This window comes from Schistocerca americana, chromosome 1, assembly GCF_021461395.2.
Source record: "Schistocerca americana isolate TAMUIC-IGC-003095 chromosome 1, iqSchAmer2.1, whole genome shotgun sequence".
Classification (NCBI taxonomy): Eukaryota; Metazoa; Arthropoda; class Insecta; order Orthoptera; family Acrididae; genus Schistocerca; species Schistocerca americana.
The window spans coordinates 495,290,046-495,312,587 of NC_060119.1; the positions used below are offsets into that span (position 1 = coordinate 495,290,046).

A 22,542-nucleotide genomic window follows, 5' to 3' on the forward strand; every position below is an offset into this window, starting at 1 on the left:
TGCATAGTTAATAAATGTAGATTCGTAGTGATCTCTAATGCTGAAAGTTACTAGTCGACTTTTACACACTGGATGGCACTGCATATTAAATTACAACGATACAGCAGACGTAACAACATTATAGATAGGTAACACTGTTTACCAGCATAGACAGCAACATTGTTCACCTGAGAATTTTTGCAATATAATGGTGTAAAACTTGTTACATGGTGCAAGCAAATTAATAATGATGACATACACTTTGTAACCGATGTTTATACTCAGCATATTCTCAGACAGAGTAATAACCTGAACATTAAATGCACTTTTCGAATAAAATTCCTGTCTCAAAATCATTATAGCTTTTAACAAACAGTTCCTTCCTTTTTTTTTTTTTAATTTTCTAGGGCTACGAGCCTCACATTACTATTTACCCTGCTTTGTTCACTTTTGGCAGAAGTATCACATTGTACATATATTATGAACCAGCCTGGTAAGTGGCATGTAATACATCTGTGGGCTCGCTCACATAAATAAGCTCAATGCACAGAAACGAGCAAATAAAAAACTGCTAACTTGACTTTAAGTACAAAACATTCCATTATTCTACAACATTTTTTGTAAGGAAAGTCCTTTTTTTTTTTTCAGAAATCTCAGTGTTAGACTGTCATCTATTCTCAAAGGCATATGTATTGTTTCTCATCATAATTAGTGCAAAACATAAAACAGCTTTTTAAACATCTGAGATGTATAATTTCAATGTAACAATATAGCGGAGATGCTGAGTCGCGATATTCCAAAATTTTTTTTTATAAGGTACATTTTTTAAATGGATACATGTTCCGGCCAAATCACGAAATGTAGGACCAAATGTGCCATAATTAAATCAGAGAACCAACAGATACTGCATACTTACATAAACAGAACAATTTGTAGATCACGACACTTCGTTAGAGCTGATACATTATATTACATGAACTACTTATCAATTTGGTTCAAGGAGTGAAAATAAGGGAACTCTTATTCAGAATGAATAACTTAGTAAGTTACTGTAATTTTTCTGTAATAGCCAAGAAAAGTATAAAGTTGTCAATATTGTGCCAACTAAATTTTCAGTTTAATACTCTCTTAAAACAAAAAATACTCTTATAATGCAGGCAAAAGAAAATATGTACCTATATTAAAAGGGCTACCTATTAATACTGATTTCAATGTTTTTATGATTATACACATCATTCACACTTCTACACAACTAATTCCTAAAGATACTGAAATCTAACATGAACAACTGTACATTTTTATTCATTCACTTTATTTACATCTAGATGGAAAAATATATTTTATACATTTCTCTTCTAAGGTCACACAATTTTTAAACAAATTGTGTTGTTGCTTCCCATTGTTGGTAATGCATCAAACTGCACAAACATTCCCACATCTTCCCTGCGAAGAAAAGTGATTCATACTCTTAACAGTTACAATCATATACAGTTCTTTTTATTTTGATGTGTTTCCTTAACATGTACACATGTACATTATCTCATCTTATGTCGGAGAAATAGATTACGGAAACGTAGACCTCATTTTCAGATTTTAGTGAAGGGAAATGTACCATATTCAATCTCAAGGGTTGCTGCTGTTGTGTGACCACCATGAAAGGAAGGAAAATAATGATGATATTATTATTATTATTATTATTATTATTATTAATGACAGGCAGTCAAGTAAATAATTTTTGTTGTAGATCAACTGGTTTCCTAAACTGCAGCTCTCAATTAACTGAACAGTTAATAGTATTAGTATATAAATCCAAAACACACACATTGAATTTTTCAGTAATATTTTTACAGTACTTCAAGTAACTTTATTTATCTGCATCAGATGTGTGTGAACTAAAAACACTAAAATTTGTTATATACAGTTACAGTGAATTAGAAGCGGCCAGCGGCTGCCCTTTCCTTTGCTCTGAATTGGCGACATGTATTTTTCTTTCCTTCCCTTCAATATTTGCAGTGTTTACTCAGCATCACCCTGCAGTTGTTCAACAAAACACACACTGCACCATACAACATTTATGAACTCAAAATATTACAAATTTAGACTATTAATTTTTCAACAAAGTGAATTACTGATAACCATTTCTATACAACAAGCTCTACGTAATAACATATAAAAGTACAATAAATTATGGAAATGAAAAAAACAATCATTGCACAAGCGGACAGCAATCACTCAATTATAACAACACTCAAGAGTAACCAGTTAGTGAAACTGACTACATCCTCAATCTGTGGCAAATTTCATTCAGACAAATCCACTATGCTGACTCAGTTCCGTATTTTACTACACAATCCATCAGTATTTAGCAGGCATGTATCTAAATTGAAACCAATAGCCACTAAATGCGAGGTCAAAATGACACAAATTCATTTTATGCACATTGAATCTGGAGAAATCATATCAGTGCTACTCTTGGGGACAAAAAGAATTACAAGTTCAAGGTCAGGATCATTGTCTCTGTTTGGTGGCCAACCCCATTTACAACACACAAAGTAAGACATATGCCAATTTACCAATGTATACATTTAATTTAAATATTCACAAGTGTCAAATGCTAAGAGACACCAATATGGTTCTTAGCTGTGATGTGATTACATCCATGTTCAACAATATGTAAACAAAATCTAAAACACTGTCTGAGGGTTACTTTTTTAACACAAAATAAAATTAAGGTTCAATATCCAATAGTTCACTCATTTATTGGCTGTAGCATTTTCAGTTCTGTTGTCTCCACTTACCAGGCTTGACAAAGTTCCAATCATTCATTCACATTTAAAATTGTGTTCATCACTACAATGCTTTACAATTCATCTCTTAACAGAGTATAACGGTTTTTAGATGGTGCTAGCTTCTTAAAGGTTGATTCTGGTGGTGTTGTAGGTTTCTTGCTGGTTGTGCTACTGCTTCCACTACTGCCATCAACTCGTGGTGGGTCAGTTACAGGATCGGGTCCATAATGGAACTCTCTATGCAGTTTCCCCGTATGCAAGTCATTTAGAAACTGTTTTAACTTTCCTGGTCTTTCCATGTCTTTGATGTCTGGGAATAGGTACATATGTTTAAAACTGTCAATTGCTATTAAGGGCAGGTCACTTAACGTTTTACCTAGATGATGTAGTGGATGAGTAAATTTTACTCCATCGGCTGTCAAGAAGTTGATGGAATCTGAAATTTTGTAACAACAAGTAATTAATAGGCAAGACGAGAGAAATAACACCAAATAAAATAAAATACTTCACTGAATATAAATTTACTTATATCACAGAAAATACTAACGTTTTTCAGATAGAAGTTCTGACTGGACAACATCATTGAATTTTTTCACTATTTCATTGTCATCTGGATTGTGAAACAAAATTAAAAATGGAAGTCCCTCTTCAGTTAGTTCTTCAGCATTTTCAAATGTAATCTCTCTGACTAGCGGCACACATTTTTCTGATGCCCATATGTTGAATTCATCATAGACACTCAGGTTTCCCTTGAATGTCTCATCTTCTTCATTGGAACGTGCCTTATCTGGTCGGAAGGCAACAATTGGTTGACCAGGTGGGTGCATCTGTGCACTTGCATCACTGATAAACAAAAAGAACAACATATATCAACATGCTGTGATTCTGTGCCACATAGCACAGCTGCAACAAAATTTTCTTATTAGCCAATTAATGCCAAGTGGCTCAAAATGTGTTATGGTTTGAAATGTTTGTTTCTTTCCACATTCTGGATCAAATATCTGATGAGGAATCACAACTGCATGTTAAATTATATATACTCAAATTTTTTTTCAATGCTTTAATGTACGTATATGCCAACTAAAGATGCAGACGATGCACACGTGCGCGCCCACACACATGCACGCACGCGCACACGATGCACGCACAAATTAGTGAGAACAACAATTAAAGAAAGTTTGCAGGTAAATATATCACCAGACCTATGTTGCAGTTATTGTGAATATAGCTACCACAGCTCAGAGTCTCTTGCAAGTTCTTGTAAAGTATGAGAGTGGACATGTCTACAATTTAACAGGAAATTTTTTAGGTTCCTTGTAGCAATTTTAGTAATGGTTTTATTTTACACCAGTTATGTACACACAAGACCAGCATTTAAATGAACTATATTATCAGCAAAATGACTTACAAACGTCTGAGATACATGTATTATTGATGTAAATGTTAGCAGACCTTAAGAGACTTGTTAGTGACAACAACTTAAAAAAACTTAGACCACTTAAAGGGCTTCAGCAGCATTAACGCAATAACATCAAATTCAAGATGACCAAAACAAAGCACCTAATAATGAGTTTGCTAAGGTCCTTTTTTAGTTGACTCACAACTACTTTTCTCGAACTTTGTAGCTACGTCTCACTAGCTTTATACAGTAGAAAGTATTCATTTAATACTGCCTGGAGCAATATTTTGAGGTATGTACAATTGATATGGATGACCCTGTCAATTTTCATTAACTTCTCTAATTTAAATGTGCTCACTGTATCATGATTTTACATGCTTCAGCAGGCAATTAAATCTTCTGCCACAGCAATAAAGATGTAAGGTGAAAGACTCTTTTGGCAACTTTAATGAAGGGCTTGTATCTGTGACTGAGTCAATTCTGCTTTGACCTAATTCTCACAGTGAATTTTTCTACCAGAGAAGGCGATTTGGAAATAGCACCAATGATCATTGCACTCATTAATCCACATCTGACTGACAACGCTCTGCTTACCAGAAAACCTGTCTAGTGTTAAACTTCCTGGCAGATTTTGCGGGCAAGTGCTCTACCATCTGAGCTACCGAAGCACGACTCACGCCCGGTCCTCACAGCTTTACTTCTGCCAGTATCTCGTCTCCTACCTTCCGAACTTTACAGAAGCTCTCCTGCGAAACTTGCAGAACTAGCACTCCTGAAAGAAAGGATACTGCAGAGACATGGCTTAGCCACAGCCTGGGGGATGTTTCCAGAATGAGATTTTCACTCTGCAGCAGAGTGTGCGCTGATATGAAACTTCCTGGCAGATTAAAACTGTGTGCCGCCCGCGAAAGGCAAAGGTCCCGTGTTCGAGTCTCGGTCGGGCACACAGTTTTAATCTGCCAGGAAGCAGCGCACACTCCGCTGCAGAGTGAAAATCTCATTCTGTCTAGTATTGCTTACCAGTTGGGTGTCTCAGGCTTGTGTTGTTCAAATTGATATAAATAGACAATATTTTGTCTACTTACAATGTGAAAAACTGTTGAGGTACAAATACTTTTACTGGTGGCTTTTATTCTTATCTACGAACAATGGCAGAATGTTCCAAGCATACAGGTTTGGTGCACTTCCGAAATATAATTTGACTTTTTTTTATCTTTCTTCTCAACACAATCCTTTTATTAGCTGGTTGCTTAACTGCCCTCCCTGGTTCTGGTTCTACTAATGAATTCATTGACTTCTTTACCACTACTAGTTGCTTTTCCACATTTATGATGAAAGCCTGATGTATGTTTTTTTTATTGGTAGCCAGAATCATCGAAATTATGTATGCATTCGTTACACTTATGCCAATCATGTTGAAGAAAACCACCAATGGCCTGTGCCCTGTTTTTTCTCTTCACACTGTATCATTGTGTCTTCTGGTTCACAGTGTCAACGCTGCCCTTTGTGGCACTGTACTTCATTATAACATCATGCTTCTTTATTTGTGATGACACCATTGTTTGTCCATGAAGAGCGCTAAGGATGATAACACTGTTTTTCTTACAGACATAAGAAGCTACACCAAACCTGGTTAAAAACCAAAAACGTACTTTACATCCTTTAGGTGTAATAAAAACTGGCAGGAAGTTCACCTTATGATTTTTTGGATAGTACCGACTAGTGTCAGATCTTTTGACAACAAATAAGGACCTAAACCGAGAGATGTAAAGAAAATTATCACAGATGATATTATGTCCAGACTTTTCAAGTTCCATCACCAGAGTTTTCAAAACATTCTCTTCAAGTCACACGGCTCTAGTTTCTTCCTCCTTCCCCAAATAGACTTTCATCTTCCAGCAGCACCTTGTTTCACTGTCGCAATCTGTCCAGAACTTTTATTTCCTACCTACCAGGTTTTGATGGGATGTATTGTTGAAATGGACATCAACCTCGAAATGTGACCAACTGTTCATCCAGAGTCATGCACCATCTTGGATTGTAGGCATCCATAAGGGGAATTTCTCATATTTCAAAAACTTCTCTGATTGGTTTCAATTTTTCACTTGACCTATGTTCATGTCGGGTTGCTTTATTGTCAAAGAGCAATACCCTCAGAATAGCATGGAAGCAGCTGAGAGACATAATTTCACTGAAAAGTGGTTGGCCATTCTCAACACTACAAAGCTGACCAATATCTTTATTTCTTCACTTGTAAACTCCAGTCAGGATCAAAACACAATGAAACTTTTTCATTTCATGCATACCTATACCCACCCAGTCCCCATAAATGAGTTGACCTTTCTTGATGGTCCATATACACACTTTGTCAATGGGGGATACATAAACAGTAACATAAAACAAGTTTCATCATCACAGTTCCTAATTGAGCAACTTGTACACAAAATTGGAAAGTAAATTACTGTACCTATATATGTATAAACCTCAGAAGTGCACAAAATGTATTTTTGAACAAGAACAGTATCAAGAATTTGTAAAAAAGATGACTAATGAAAATAAAGTGAAATAAGAATTATGTAAATGCTGATGAGCAATGTAAATGATGACAATCATCACACAGTAAAGATTAATAAGGATACTAATAAAACAATTGTCTCCTGTTAAGTCCAACCCCCTTGTTCACATTGTTGGAGAAGCAACGGCGCAAAGTAAGGAACTGCCTCCAGGGATGAAGTACAGTGGAGACTGTGCATGCCTCAGGGCCACTGCAATAGCTCTGAATGTCTTACAGGAACCCTGGCAATTAATGACCAATGAGGCTCTGGTAAGGCTATGATAGGCCCAGCAAGCCAATAGCTTTCAACAATCAAAAGAAGCCTCAGACCAAAACAAATACCGAAAGTGACAAAAAGCCTTTGTGCGTATCTCTCAGGTATGGTGGCCAACATGGCTCCCATGACAGAGGGATTTGTCTACAGAATATAGAAGAATTGGGACTGTTAATGTTGTATCCTTAGAAAAGGATGATGAAAAGGAAGAGTTTATCATTAAACTGGAAGATGCTGTCAAATCTCACATGGCTGTGATTAAAGGCGACTTTAAAGCTTGAACTGAGAATGGTACAAGAGGATATGAAACAGTTACAGGAAGAAGCAGAGAGCCAGAAGGAAATGGGGACAGGGAGGTGTATTTACTAGACATATGTCTGAGAAATAAATGGATGATTGGTAACAGATGGTATAAGAAAAGAGATAGTCACAAAATTACCAGATACAGCTGGAATTTGGACCAGAAATCCGTAACGGACTATATCAAGGATCACCAAACTACAGCCTTTGGGCCAGATACAGCCCCTCGACGGTACTTGAATTTGCTTGATACAAAGTTTGGAACACGAAAAGTTAAGACACAATTTACATTCAAATATTATGTCTAGAATAGTGGGAGATTTTCACATGTGCAGATACCTACTGGTTGCTATGTGCCTTAAACAGCTACGTTCAATTTTAAATTACTGAACCTAAATTTTCTTGTTTCTTGTAATGTCTGCTTGCTACGCAGCAACCAAACACTTCAATTGTGTTTATAATTCAGTGTCTCTTTCATTTGCAGATCTGTTTACTTCATCATGGCTACTACGAAAAGGAAAGTGGAAGCCAGGTGTCATGTTTTCAATGAGGGGGGAGTAAAGTACTTCATTTTGGATGCAAAAGACCACAAAACTATTTACCTAACTTGTGGCAAAAGTGTTGCTGTTTTGAAACTATGAAACATACTATGAAACAAAACATCTCTCAACATATTCAAAGTTTTCTGGAAAGTTATGTTCTGAGAAATATCAGTCCAACTAATGTAATTTAAAAACCCAAAGAAATCTCCTCATAAGAAATTTTGCTGGAAATGAATCTGCCACCCTTGTAATATACAAAATTTTTCACAAGATGGCAGAACAAAGAAAACAATTTGCTGATGGCAACTTCCTCAAAGATTCTATGGTGGGAGGAGGAAATGACTTGTGTTGCAAGAAAGCCATTTTGTTTGGAAGTATCAGCCTTTCAGCAAGTTCAGCCAAGCGGAGAGAAGAACAAATTGGAGGCAACATAGTGCTACAGACATGCAAAATGCCAATAACTTTTTGTGTTATTCTCTGGTGCTGGATGAGTCTATTGATGTCTCAAATACATCATGTCCCAAGTACATCACAACTTCTCGTGTTCATTTGTGGTGTCAATTTGAACTTGCACTTTCACATAATGGAAGTGTTGTTATCTGTTTGCAGCATGCATGGAACATCATGTTGATGTTGATGGTGATGGTGATGATGATGATGATGATGATTTGGTTTGTGGGGTGCTCAACTGCGCAGTTATCAGTGCCCGTACAAATTCCCAACCTTTGCTCAGTCCAATCACACCACTTTCATGAATGATGATGAAATGATGGGGACAACACCAACACCCAGTCATCTCGAGGCAGGTAAAAATCCCTGACCCCGCCGGGAACCAAACCCGGGACCACGTACGCATAGACCAAATGGAAAAGCTATTTTCACGGAAGCGCAAAAGATTCTGCAAGACTATAACCTCCAATGGAGTCAACTTTGATTTATTGTGGTTGACGGAGGGGAAGGGGAGGGGGGGTGACAGGGCTGAAGTGAAGAAGGGTTTGGTGGGGCAGACCAGGACTCAGTTGGAAAGTTTTCAAATTCAGGATGCTCTGTTCATACATGGCATCATCCATCAGCAAGAATTCTGTGGGAAAGAGGGAATTATTGCGTGAACTTCAGACATAGACATGCGTTCCATCACTGTCAGTTCCAGGTTTTTCTTGAATGACCTGATTCTGAACTCTGTTACTTGCATCATTACAGAGTAGTGACTTGGCTTTGATAACTTTTTTTAATTCACAAATATGTTGAGTGTGTCATCATTTTTTGTACATTGCTTGCCACTCACCCATCATTAAAACAGAATGCTGAATTTAGTTTTACATCTTTTTTCCCCAGAGCTTTTGTTCTGGCTTTTAAGTATTCCACAGAATGATGGTGCGGACTGCACTTGTCATTTTGTCAGTTATCTGGCCAGCTGTGAAAAAAGTTTGATGACATCTGGACTATGTCACAATAACTGATGAAGTCACAAGATGCCTGACAGTGATACCAAGAATTAATCTATATGGTGACCACAGACTATTAGTAGGGACACTGATGAAATTCATAGGGACAGACAGACATGCAAAAATCAAGTGCTGGGAACTAAAAGATAGACACAACCTAGAGAGATACAGGGGAAAGATTAAGATACAGCTACCCTAAGACGAGAGGAAGGATGCCAAGGAAAAATGGAACAGCTTCAAACAGACTCTAGTCGAGGCAGAGGAAAAACATATGAAAGGACATCAACCAAAGTCAGACACCAAAAAAATCCATGGTAGTATAAGTGCAGAAGCATCAAGGCAAAGAATAATGCATGTCCAGAATGGTTCAAAGACAGGATGGAACGTAATAGAGACAAATGAAAATGATAAAGCACAGCATCATGACAAATCATAACACTGTAAGAAGATGTTTTGGGAATAATTCACAAAATAAGTAAAAGAATGGAAAATCCAGGATGGAATGTAACAATATTATGAAAAGAAAAGTTGCCACACACCATATAGTGGAGATGCTGAGTCGCAGATAGGCACAATGAAAATAAATATAGCTTTCGGCCTGTAGGGTGATCGTCAAAAATAGATGACACACACACACACACACACACACACACACACACACACACACACACACACACACACACACGACTGCAGGCTCAGGCAACTATAATCACACTGCGAGCAGCAGTACCAGTGCATGATGCGAGTGGTGACTTTCCAGAATTTGTTAACCTTGAACCTTGCCTCACTACCATTCCCCAAATCCCTCAACATGCAAACTAACCTTATATCTGCAGAAAGAACTGCAGTCTACCATCTAAAAACTGATCCTGACCTTATAATCCTACCTGCTGACAAAGGCTCCACCACTGTTGTTTTGAACCGCACAAAGATTACATGGCAGAAGGACTCCACCAGCTGTCAGAAACAGCCACCTTCAAACGTTACCACAGTAACCCCATTCCAGAAATCCAGCAGGATCTCTAGTCACTCCTCAAATCCTTGGACCCTCTCTCTGCAGTCCATCTCTCTGCTCACCCCTATCACTTCCCACACTCCTACCTTCTGCATGCTTCCTGAAGTCCATGAACCCAACCACCCATGACGCCCGATTGAGGCCGGTTACTGTGCCCCCACTTAGAGAAGCTCTGCTCTCGTAGCCCAGCACCTTCAACTTATTACCTGGACCCTACCCTCCTATATAAAAGATACCAACCATTTCCTCCACTGACTCTCCACAGTTCCTATCCCTTTATCACACGGTGCCCTGCTCGTCACTGTTGATGCCACCTACTTTTACACTAACATACGTAATGCCCATGGCCTTACCACTATTGACCACTACCTTCCTCAAAGCCCAATGGATTCCAAACCAGCAACCTCCTTCCTAGTCACCATAATTACTTCCCCTTTGAAGGCATTACCTAAAAACAAATCCAAGGTATGGCTATAGGCACCCGCATAGCACCATCCTATGCCAACCTATTCATGGGCCATCTAGAGGAATCCTCCCTATGCACCCAGAATCCTAAACCTGTCACCTGGTTCAGATTTATTATGACATCTTTCCAATCTGGATCGAGGGTGAGGACACCCTATCCACATCCTCCCAGAACCTCAACAACTTCCCCCCATTTGTTGACATCCATCTCAAAAATGGCTACATCAGTACCTCCGTCCATATCAAACCTACTAATCACCAGCAATACCTCCACTTCAACAGCTGCCACCCATTCCATAAAAAGAAGTCCCTTCTTTACAGCCTAGCCACCCAGGGTCATCACATCTGCAGTGACGAGTGGTCCCCCTCAAAATATACCGAGGTCCACTGAAGCCTTCACAGACCGTAATTATCCTCCCAACTTTGTACAAAAACAAATCTCCCGTGCCTTATCTTTCGAGTCTCTAACCACACCACGAAGTCCCACCGTCCGGCCACGGGAGAGCATTCCCCTTATTTCAGTACCACCCAGGACAAGAGCAACTGAATTACAGTCTCCGCCAGGGTTTTGACTACCTCACGTCATGTTCTGAAATGAGGAATGACCTGTCCATTATACTTCCCACCCCTCCCACAGTGGCATTCTGCCGTTCACTGAACCTCCGCAATATACTAGTCCATCACTACACAACCCCTGCTCCTAAACCCTTACCTCATGGCTCTACCTCTGTAATAGACTTAGATGCAAAACCTGTCCCACACATCCTCCCACCACTACCTACTCCAGTTCGGTCACAAACATCACCTATCCCATCAAAGGCAGAGCTGCCTGTGAAATCAGTCATGTGATCTACAAGCTAAGCTGCAACCACTGTGCTTTAACCTATGTGGGCATGACGACCAACAAGCTGGCTGTGCACATGAATGACCACCGACAAACTGTAGCCAAGAAACAAGTGGACCACCTGGTTGCACAGCACGCTGCCCATGCCATATGTATTCTTACCACCAACACAAGATTTTCTGAATTGCACAGGAGGGAACTTTCCCTGCAATATATCCCATGTTCCCGTAACCCTCCTGGCCTCAACCTTTGTTATTCATTGTCCCCACCCATCCAGCCTCCCTGTTCCCATTACAGCACTATACAGACTTCATTTCACCATCACACCCAGTCCTTTTACTTCTCTCCTTTTCCACTATCCCCCGCCCACCCTCTCCCCTGTCCTCCATCTAACCTCCTGACTGCACGTAGCTGCCCTATCCTCTCTCCACTTTGTCCCTGTGCACTCCCGAGCAGCACTGCACTGTCTGTCACCCCTACCCTATCTACCCTATTATTCCTCTCCCTCCCTGCCCCAGCCTCCTCCTCATCACCACCCAGTCACCATTCCCATCATGCACTGGTGCTGCTGCTCGCAATGTGGTTGCGGCTGCCTGAGACTGCAGTCGTGTGTGTGTGTGTGTGTGTGTGTGTGTGTGTGTGTGTGTGTGTGTGTGTGTGTGTGTGTGCTTATTTGCCTATCTGCAACTCAGTATCTCCTCTATTTAGTGAGTGGCTCCTTTCCTTTTCATTAATACTGAAAGAAGTAAAAGACAATTTTATGGATGATATACTACATATTGGGTAACAGAAGGAAGCAAAATGAAAATATTTCAAAAGTCATCAACAAAGAAGGAAAGCCCTTGTAGGAAGAAGAAACAGTTTTGAAAGAATACTTTGAAAATTTATATGGAGGACAGCATGCAACAAATACATGTAATGAAATAGAGGGAGGAGAAAGAAATGACAGCAATGTGGAGGAAATGGAAAGAGAAGTTTTGATGATGCTGAATGTAGAAAAAGCTGTATTAGAAGTGAAAAATGTCAAAGCTCCTAGCAAATCACGACATCAGAGGGCCATTGATTAAAGCAGTAGGATCTATTGGGATTCAGTGGCTATAAAGGATAATGAGGATAGATTGACCTATAAAGAAATTTCTGATGACAGGGCAAAGGCATTTATTCTACCTATTTTTAAGAAGGATGACAAGGCTCTCTCTCTGTGAGAACTTTAGAGGAATAGTATAAAAATGTGCTTTCTATGTGAGATCCTGTGTAAGATAGGAAGGAACAGTATAAGGAATGAAACAATATGGAACACGCTTCAGATCAATCCAAAAAGAATCTCTCTAATATAAATGGCATCTTGATACAATAAAGATGCGAGACAAGAGCACATCAAGGTACCATCCACAGAATGAAAATCAGTTTTAATTTTGGGATACACATTAGCACACAATCAAGAAACTGTTTCTTATATGAAGACAATTTGATAATCAAAAGAAAATAAAGCCTTCTCGAAACAGGAAAACAATCTTCTCAATCAAATCTGCAAAACATATGAAATGAAATTTTCTGAGGAAAACAAAAAGATGGTTCTTCCTGAAAGATACTACAAAAGATTGAAATACTGGAAATTTACGAACTCTTAGAACTATGAATAAATGCTGTGATCACTGCTTAAGAATATGAGAATGGGGTAAACATCTGTCAAAAGTAGTAGATGAAACTGGAGACTTAAAGTGAAAACAGAATGAGACTAGCTGAAGGGGGGAAAGGAGGGGGAAGGGAATGAAAGGAAAGTAGAAAAAGATAACAGGGCCAGATATCAGTGTTGTTCTTGTAGGATATTTCAACAACATAACTCATTATATTCATTAGGTGCTACCTGAGACTGCTCATCAGTGGAATGTATCGAGCAAGAATGATGCTGATATCTGGAGAATACCTGATGCCTCAAGATGTGACATAGTCATGCAACTGAAATTTAATGTTCTAGAAAATAGCTATAACAGAAATGAGATATATTTAAATCATTAGCCACAAAATTCAGTTATTGGTTTCTCGCAGTGGAAGCAAACATTGCACCCAAAAATAAATAACTAAATAATGATGCATTAGGTTTAGTTACTTGTGTGTCTATGGGTGTGTCAGTCCATTCAGTTCCCTCCCACCACACTTAAAAAACACACACATACTAAATTTCTTCTGTGAAGTAGAAAGATCTGTCAAGAAAATACAGTTTCACTTTGCATTTGAAGCTAGTTTCATTTTCTGTTAAGTTCTTTATGGGATAAATGCTCTAAAAATTTTATGGCAAATAACTAACTCCTTTCTGTGCCACACCAATGCTGAGTGAAGGATAGTTTCTCATTTCTTTCTAGTCATAACGCTTCTCTACAAGAAACACTTTCTTCTTTAGTGATGAGTTAATCACAAAAGATGATGTTATAAGCCCTTAGGTGAATGAAAACAGGAAAAGTACAAGTTTCACATTTTTGTATCCATAATCTGATATTATCCGTAACACAGACATTGCAGAGCTTGGATGTTTAAGATAACCTGTAATGTGTCACTTCCAGTTCAGTTTCGTAACAGTACACATATACCTACAAATATACAATATTTTGTTTCATTTATTTACCTCCCTTCATGCATTATGTCCAATGATGTACACTATGTGATCAAAAGTATCTGGACACCACAAACGCATACGTTTTTAGGTGCATTGTGCTGCCATCTACTGCCAGGTACTCCATATCAGCGACCTCAGTAGTCATTAGACATCATGAGAGAGCATAATGGAGCTGCAGAACTCAAGGATACCGAACGTGGTCAGGTGACTGGGTTTCACTTGTGTCATACGCCTGTATGGGAGATTTCTACACTACTAAGCATCCCTAGGTCGACTGTTTCCAATGTGACAGTGAAGTGGAAACGTGAAGGGTCATTTACAGCACAAAAGCGTACAGGCTGACCTCGTCTGTTGACAGAGAGAGACCGCCGACAGTTGAAGCAGGTTGTAATGTGTAATTAACAGACACCTATCCAGACCATCACACAGGAATTCCAAACTGCATCAGGATCCACTGCAAGTACTATGACAGTTAAGTGGGAGGTGAGAAAACTTGGATTTCATGGCCGAGTGGCTGCTCATAAGCCACACGAAGTCTCGCTTGGTGTAAGTAGCGTAAACTTTGGACGATTGAACAGTGGAAAAACATTGTGTGGAGTGACGAATCATGGTACACAATGTGGTGACCCGATGGCAGGGCATGGGTATAGCGAATGCCTGAATGTCATCTGCCAGTGTGTGTAATGCCAACAGTAAAATTCAGAGGTGGTGGTTTTATGGTGTGCTCGTGTCTTTCATGGAGGGGCTTGCATCCCTTGTTGTTTTGCGTGGCACTATCACAGCACAGGCCTGCATTGATGTTTTAAGCACCTTCTTGCTTCCCACTGTCGAAGAGTAATTCGGGGATGGCGATTGCATCTTTCAACACGATCAAGCACCTGTTCATAATGCACGGCCTGTGGCGGAGTGGTTACACGACAATAACATCCATGTTATGGACTGGCCTGCAGAGAGTCCTGACCTGAAACCTACAGAACATCTTCGGGATGTTTTGGAACGGCGACTTTGTGCCAGGCCTCACTGATCGACATCGATACCTCTCCTGAGATCAGCTCTCCGTGAAGAATGGGCTGCCATTCCCTAAGAAACCTTCCAGCACCTGATTGAACATATGCCTGCGGGAGTGAAAGCTGTTATGAAGGCATTAGCCAACACTATATTGAATTCCAGCATTACCGATGAAGGGTGCCATGAGCTTTTAAGTCATTTTCAGCCATGTGTCCTGATACTTTTGATCACATAGTGTACTTCGGTCATCGGCAGTGTAGTGTTGCATACATCATCCTTTATGTAAGTTCAGTGACTGCTCATTTGCAGAGAACCAGTCATTATCATCTTTCATGGAAATTTTATTTGCATTTTAAAATGTTGATGCTTCTCCATTATGTTTCACTGTAATACTTTTATCATCAGGAAAGAGAACCATTTTTGCTTCTTAAATACGTGATGGCAGATCATTTATTTATAACAAGAACAAGAGTGAACCCAAGATCAATCCCCGTAGCATAAATGTAGTGATTATTCCCCATTCTGAAGACATTGTTTCAATTTAAACACTCCCTGTTTTTTGTTTTGTTTCTTTTTTAATTTTTTTACAGCACAGTCTGCATCCTCACAGTTACAAGAACTGGTTAAGAATAAGATCTCTGATACCATAATATTTGAGCATATCTAGTGAGCTATAAACTGCTCAATCAGATGCTTTTGACACGATGCAGAAAATACTAGTTTGCAATATTTTGCTATTTAAATTTTCTAGAACCTGATTCATGAACAGAAAAATTGCACATTCTATGGAGAGACCTTGTTTAGATCAAAGTTGAGATTTATCTTATTTTTAGAGTGCTGTGCTAAGGTTTTGTACACACGATCTTTCTAGAAATGGATTCCTATATTTACATAGTGCTCAGTCAGAAAGAATACGTAACCTACCTTTGACATTACAGTTCATGTAAACAGTTAAGTTTATCAGCTATGTTTTTAGGCCTCTAACATTTTGGTGCATCACTTTAAGCTTATTAAAAGAACGTTCTTTTGTGTGACACTTCATTTACCTGGAGTTCTTTCAGAGCAGCCAGTCTTGAGGTATTTAGTGTAAATAAATGTCGTGTGGCACTGCAGGCTGGTGCAAGCCCTTTAACTGGGTAGCACTTCGGCAACTTAAACATATGTGTCCTTGAAACAAAGCACCCAATTTTTCCTGGACGGTCACCCATCCATGTACTAGCCAGGTCAAACATTGTCTAAGTATGGCGATCGGTTGGGAACCCATATTACCAACATGGAAAGGCTAAAAAAGATTTACCTGTGACACCGGGAACCATAGGAATTCGACCATGGAGATGGAGACCCCCCCCCTCTGGCCTCTCCTCTATGTTTTCAGCTATTATTTAAGTCAATCTATCTTCCCTCTTGCATTTTTGGGTGTGTGCTATTTCTTGTGCACCATCATCTCCTAATAGTAGCAACTGGCACAACACCAATGTGAGCTCAGTTAAAGTCAGCAGGAACCTGGTCAGCTCAGGTCAGCATACCTGGACTGTGCCGATACGGAACCCTAAAGATGCCAACATTTGTTTTTGAGGTGGTTGCACCTAGCTCTTCCAGGTCATTGCTGAGACAGTGTTCTCTGTTCTTGGCATGATTGCTGCCTGCTCCACCACCTGGTCTTCTTCACTCAAATCTGTAGTCAGTTGCTTGGCACAGGCCTACTCTATTACATGATCAAGGTAATGCTAGGTTTGACAATACAGTGATCCTAGTTTCTCCTTGAGTGGTTTGCTACATCCCCACCCATAATTGCTGTCTAGCATCAAGCACTTTCGTTTTTTTACTGAATAAGGCTTCTAACCTGTATCTTAAATTCTTATTAATAATCTGCTGTACCCTATTTTTTTCTACAGCTGAATGAGGCTTCTCCTCTTCCAAAGGTAAAAGGCTATATCTGATCTTCAGATCATTGATGAAACAATTATACAATAACAGGATACACAAGACCTCAATAGGTCACAGGGAAAGTCTGAAGAATTATACCATTCGTGTTTCTTGTTTAGTAATAACCCATACTATTTTTGTTTTATACTTTTGGAGTGTTTACTTTTGTGCATAAAATATGCATTTCACTTCTTAATAACAGAATACAGAACAATACTACTGGTCTTGGAAATTAGAAAAATGTTTCAGCTTTATGAAAATCCGTTTATTAGACTCATGACTGGTTTCACGGCATTTCAACCACATCCTCAGGGGAAGATCTAGATATAAACATATAATCATTATATTTGCCCTCTGATATATGCATGTAATCTCAAACATGACTGTACTAGAAAGTTTTTATACCTCAGGTCATAAGATAAGCAACATTGGTTTGAAAGACCCCACAATGAAAACTAAACTGTGCATGGTTTTGTTGGTTGTCACACAGTATTTCAATAGGTCTTAGCAATTAATTGGAGATAGGATGATACATTGCAGATGTAATTTTTTCAACTACTGCCTCCTTACCATTTTAGTTTTCATTCTAAAAATGTTGAGTCCTCCATATACCCAGCATTGCTCACCTTATGATCTGAGATACTTCAGTACCTTCTAATACAGCTACATTAAGATTATAAATTTATACAAGAGAATAAATGTAATTGTTATGTGTTTATACCTAGATGTTCACTCAAAGACGTGGCTGAAATGTCACAAAATTGGTTGTGAGTCCAATAAAAAGAATTTTCATACAGCTGAAACTGTTTTCTAATGACCAACATGCATATTTGCAACTGTGGTTGCCCCGACTATACATTCTTTTGAATACTATTAGTACTGAAATGTCAGCTCTTGGCTTTAATTAGCTAGAGGAGTTTCTTTACAGTGTGAGACAATTTAATCACAGGCTGGTTTTTGCTTTTATTATTTTTACCCTCATTTCTTTTAGGGTGAACAAGTCTTAACGAAGTTGCAGGAATATGTTCCAGAAAGAGTTAAACTGTTCCGCTATTAACTGTCTGCTTTGTAAATCTATTTCCTGTGTTCTTCCCGTAACTTTTCTTTGCACACTGAGATTGTGGCATGGTTTACTATGTTGTGGTTTACAATTCTGTAATACAGATTTTTATGATGTGAAATAACTGATCAGCAAATTTTATTGTTTATTTGCCACTATCATTTATCAGATAAACCTTTCATTATTACTTTTAACCCTACATCATTCAAATACCTCGGGTCTAAAACCAAATAATCAATGGTTGATGCACAATGTCCAGTCCTCGCTGTGAATGTTGCTGGGGAGAATAAATCAAAGTTAGACATCAGCAGCACTATCTGTCCTTGATCATGAACAATAATATCATAAAGAAACCAACACTGAAGTCTCCATAAATAATTATTCTCCAGTTAAGCATGCATAATCTTATTAAAACTCTCTCTGGCTACTTTATGAATCTTAAGGTATTCCCTGAGAGACACGCGCGAACTATGAGCACTATCAGATTGCTTGTTTCTTGATCCACTACTGTGGATCAGGCATTCAAACACCTGTTGAACAAGATAGTTATCAAGTTAAAGGGCTTAGAATTTCATATTCGGTTTAAATAACTGCTCTCCTTTTCCTATTACTGGTTCTATAGAGGTACATCAAAATGTATATACTGATTTTGGTCATTTCCATGTGATGTTACAAGTGCACATCTGCTGACATTCCACTTGTCCTTTCATTTTTTCCTGTATGGGTATTGTAAGTTCATCCTTTTTACAAATGATGCTCCTGATGTTTTGGTGGAAGGTAATGAATGATCAATTCCCTGCAACACACAAAATGTTCACCAGAATGTATTACTACTGCTCATGTTTTGTGTTGTTACCAGGCCTGGTAGGATATGTAGGGGGCATGAAGGTGTCAAGTAGTCATTGTGAAGGACACTGAGATGTCGCAAACTTTTGTGGGACAATGTTATCAACACCTGACATAATATGAATGGGTCATCACTGTTTCTCTTCATTTGGACGTCTGGTGGAATTTTGCAGTATCCAGATTTGTGGGGTGTTCAGGTATGATTGATCAATGTCTGATCACTTGGGAACATGGAGATGGGTACACTCATTGTCAAAGTTCGGTCAACTACTTGCGCACCATATTCTGCACCAACCACATTACAACTCCTACACACCTGCAACTTCCATCCGAGAATGAGTAACAGACTCCTGTCACATTGTGTGTCATCCCTCACCATTGGTATTGGGTCAGGGAATTACTCCCCCACACTTCAGCTAAATTTATGACCACAAAACAAACGGCTGTATTTAGAGTGGTGCTGTGATCAGGGAGCATGGATTGCTGATGAATGGCATTGTATTGTGTTCAGCAATGAATCACAATTATTTACTACCCTGGATGAACACCGGAGGATATGGTGGCAACCTGAGAAGAGGTCTCATTCTCCAAAGTTTTGGAGAGAGAGAGAGAGAGAGAGAGAGCATTTTTACCCTTAGTGTTGTGTGGGGAGACATTAGGTAAGATTTCAGTTCACAACTGGTAGCGAGTGTGGGTGCTCAAAGCACAATGGTACATCACAGACATCCTGCTTACTCATGTGTTACTTCTCATGCAATGGTGTCTTTTTCAACAACACAATGCTCAACCATACACATGACACAGATGCCTATGAAGGGTGTGTGTGTGTGTGTGTGTGTGTGTGTGTGTGTGTGATGTACTCCTGTGGCCATCAAGATTCTCCAACCTGTCCCCAGAAGAACATGTTTGAGACCAGCTCGGATGTCAACTCTGTCCAGGATATCCAGACCAGTTACAATGCTTGTGGTACAGTTTGCCTCATGAGATGATTTAACTGCTTTCTTATACCCTTCCCAGCCAAATAAGGGCATGCATCCTTAGCAGGTGGGGTTCACCATCATGCTGATAAGAAGGCTCATAGAACCAAGTTATATTTTAAATAACTTGAATTTGCAATCACTACAATAATTTCAGATATTGTCTCAAAAGGTTAAGTTTCGTTTCGTTTCCTCCTTCCCTTCTGGGTGAGTCATTTTTTTCAGGTAGTATATATTTATTCTGCAGTCTGTCTATTGAGAAAATTTACTCTAAACATGGCCTAGGGAACACACACACACATGGAGTTGCTGGATACTTCTCGTAATTAGCTATGCAAGTAGTTTCTTATCACAAACTTTCAGATGACATCAACTGAGGGGCTATGCTTCAGAGATACCTGTATGTGGATACTCCTTTCTCCCACGTGACTCTCCAAGCTCTGTAATAGCATGTTCCACAGAATGCTTTAATTCAACACTTATCATAATGAGGAGGGGGACATCACCGCACTAGAGTGAACAGTATACTCTGTGATGTGCCTGATGTCATCAAAAATTCTGTAATTGAGTCTGTAGTCTAATGGGTTACCTCTTAACCCTCCGCCCCCTCCCAGCTATTATCACTTTATATTATCTCTCCGCAGTTAACACAGATGGGAGGCAGGGCACATGGAGTATTGGTATGTGATGGGCATCCGCAATCTCGACATGTGATGCTGGAAGTATAGAGGGAAGACATATGGCCGAACTTCCAGCATTTAAAGCACTGCATTGGGGGAGGGATATAGGGCTTTACATCACAGCAGTAGACCATCACCTTGACCTTCTCGGGTAATGTATCAACCTCAAAGGCCAAGATGAAGGCACCGGTGGCAACCTGATTATCCGTCAGACCCCAGTGGACACGCAGAACGAAATGTACACCTCGCCACTCTAAATTGGCGTGCAGCTCATCGTCAGACTGCAAAAGAAGGTCCCTGTGAAATATGATACCCTGGACTATATTTAAGCTCTTATGGGGTGTGATGGTTACAGAAACATCCCCCAGCTTGTCACAAACGAGTAACGCCCGTGACTGGGCAGAGGATGCTGTTTTGATCAAGACTAACCGAGATCTCATTTTGGACAATCCCTCCACCTCCCCAAACGTGTCCTCTAAATGCTCAACAAAAAACTGAGGCTTCGTCATGAAACAATCACCATCAGCTCTTGGATATACAAGGTAAGGGGGTGAATAAGAGCCCCTACCATCCTTAGCCTGACATTCCTCCCACGGTGTGGCCAGGGAGAGGGATAATTTGGGGTTGTACTTCTGTTCATTGAATTGAGCCCATGAACGCTTAGAGACCGCTGGTGTTTGACCACCAGCAAGAGATGATGTACTACGCTTCATCGTGTGTCATCCACCCTGATGCCACCCGCTCTGACCAGGGGCCCTTCCCATGGGCACCACCTAGTTGTAGCAATGGCCACCTGGCAGGATGGCCATTTCCGGGAGTCCTGATGCCCCAGGGGGATGGGCATCTACCCCTTGGCATACGTTGGTAGTTAACGGAACAGACATCAGCAGAGCGATCCCTGTGTGGTCAGGGGCTACAACCAACAGGGTACAGGCAGCCCCACCACAAAGGACTGGCTGCTGTGCTGGATATCAGGTGCAAACAAATCCGTTACCACTGTCAGTGCAGAAAACGATATTGCACAATGGATGGAGGGGACCCCGTTCAACAGCTGGAAAATGAGTGGAAGTGCAGATCCACACCGACATAGGATGCGAAAGATCTCAGCGCACGATGGACACGATGCACCATGTAAGGCGACTTCCGCAATTGGCTTGCTCTCCGGGAAAATTTTGAAATACGGATGTCAAACCCCAAAAGGGACCATCACATAAAGACCGAAACATGTCACTCTCCTTTTAGTTGCCTCTTATGACAGGCAGGAATACCTCAGGCCTATTCTAACCCCTGGACACGAGGGGCTAAGCATAATGTTCAAAATGAATGACTTTCAAGTAACAGTCAAACATTGCAGACACAAATTCACAGAAAATAAGATGGTTTAGTTTCTTGTGATCAAATCTGAATACAAACATTTTCTGTTATGAAAAATTGACATGCACAAACTACATCAAAACTGGTATGCCGCTACAAAACTAAGAAATGTGACCCAATATAACTAAAATCATTACTTTCAGTATGGTGGTTGGTATTTTCGACTTCACACACACTGAAGAAACACTTTCTATCAGACAAACAAGCATGCATACAAACAAACAAACATACAAACAAACAAACACCACGAGCCACATAAGCATATGAAAAAAAGAGATGATGATTTTACATTATGAACAAGGAAGGAATACTGTTGTAAGTAGATTGCAGAGACATAGACTTGCATTTCTTGTTACTGATTGTCACTTTTCTTAACAATCTGCCCAGAATGCTTAACACAGGGAGAGACAACACACAGAACTGTAAGTGTTTATTCCACAAATTGTCTTTG

At 39.7% G+C, this 22,542-nt stretch overlaps 1 protein-coding gene across 1 annotated transcript in view; it reads right to left on the reverse strand.

Annotated features, from left to right (window-relative positions):
- Positions 1 to 321: 321 nt before the first annotated feature.
- The window catches only part of LOC124604496 (endoplasmic reticulum resident protein 44), a 90,202-nt gene continuing 67,981 nt past the window's right edge, over positions 322 to 22,542 (reverse strand). Inside the window, exons 6-7 of the mRNA XM_047136484.1 lie at positions 3,316 to 3,611; positions 322 to 3,204 (exon numbers count right to left, since the gene is read on the reverse strand). Of these exons, the coding sequence (XP_046992440.1) occupies positions 2,840 to 3,204; positions 3,316 to 3,611 (661 nt within the window). The 3' untranslated portion in view covers positions 322 to 2,839. The remainder of the gene's footprint in view (positions 3,205 to 3,315; positions 3,612 to 22,542) is intronic.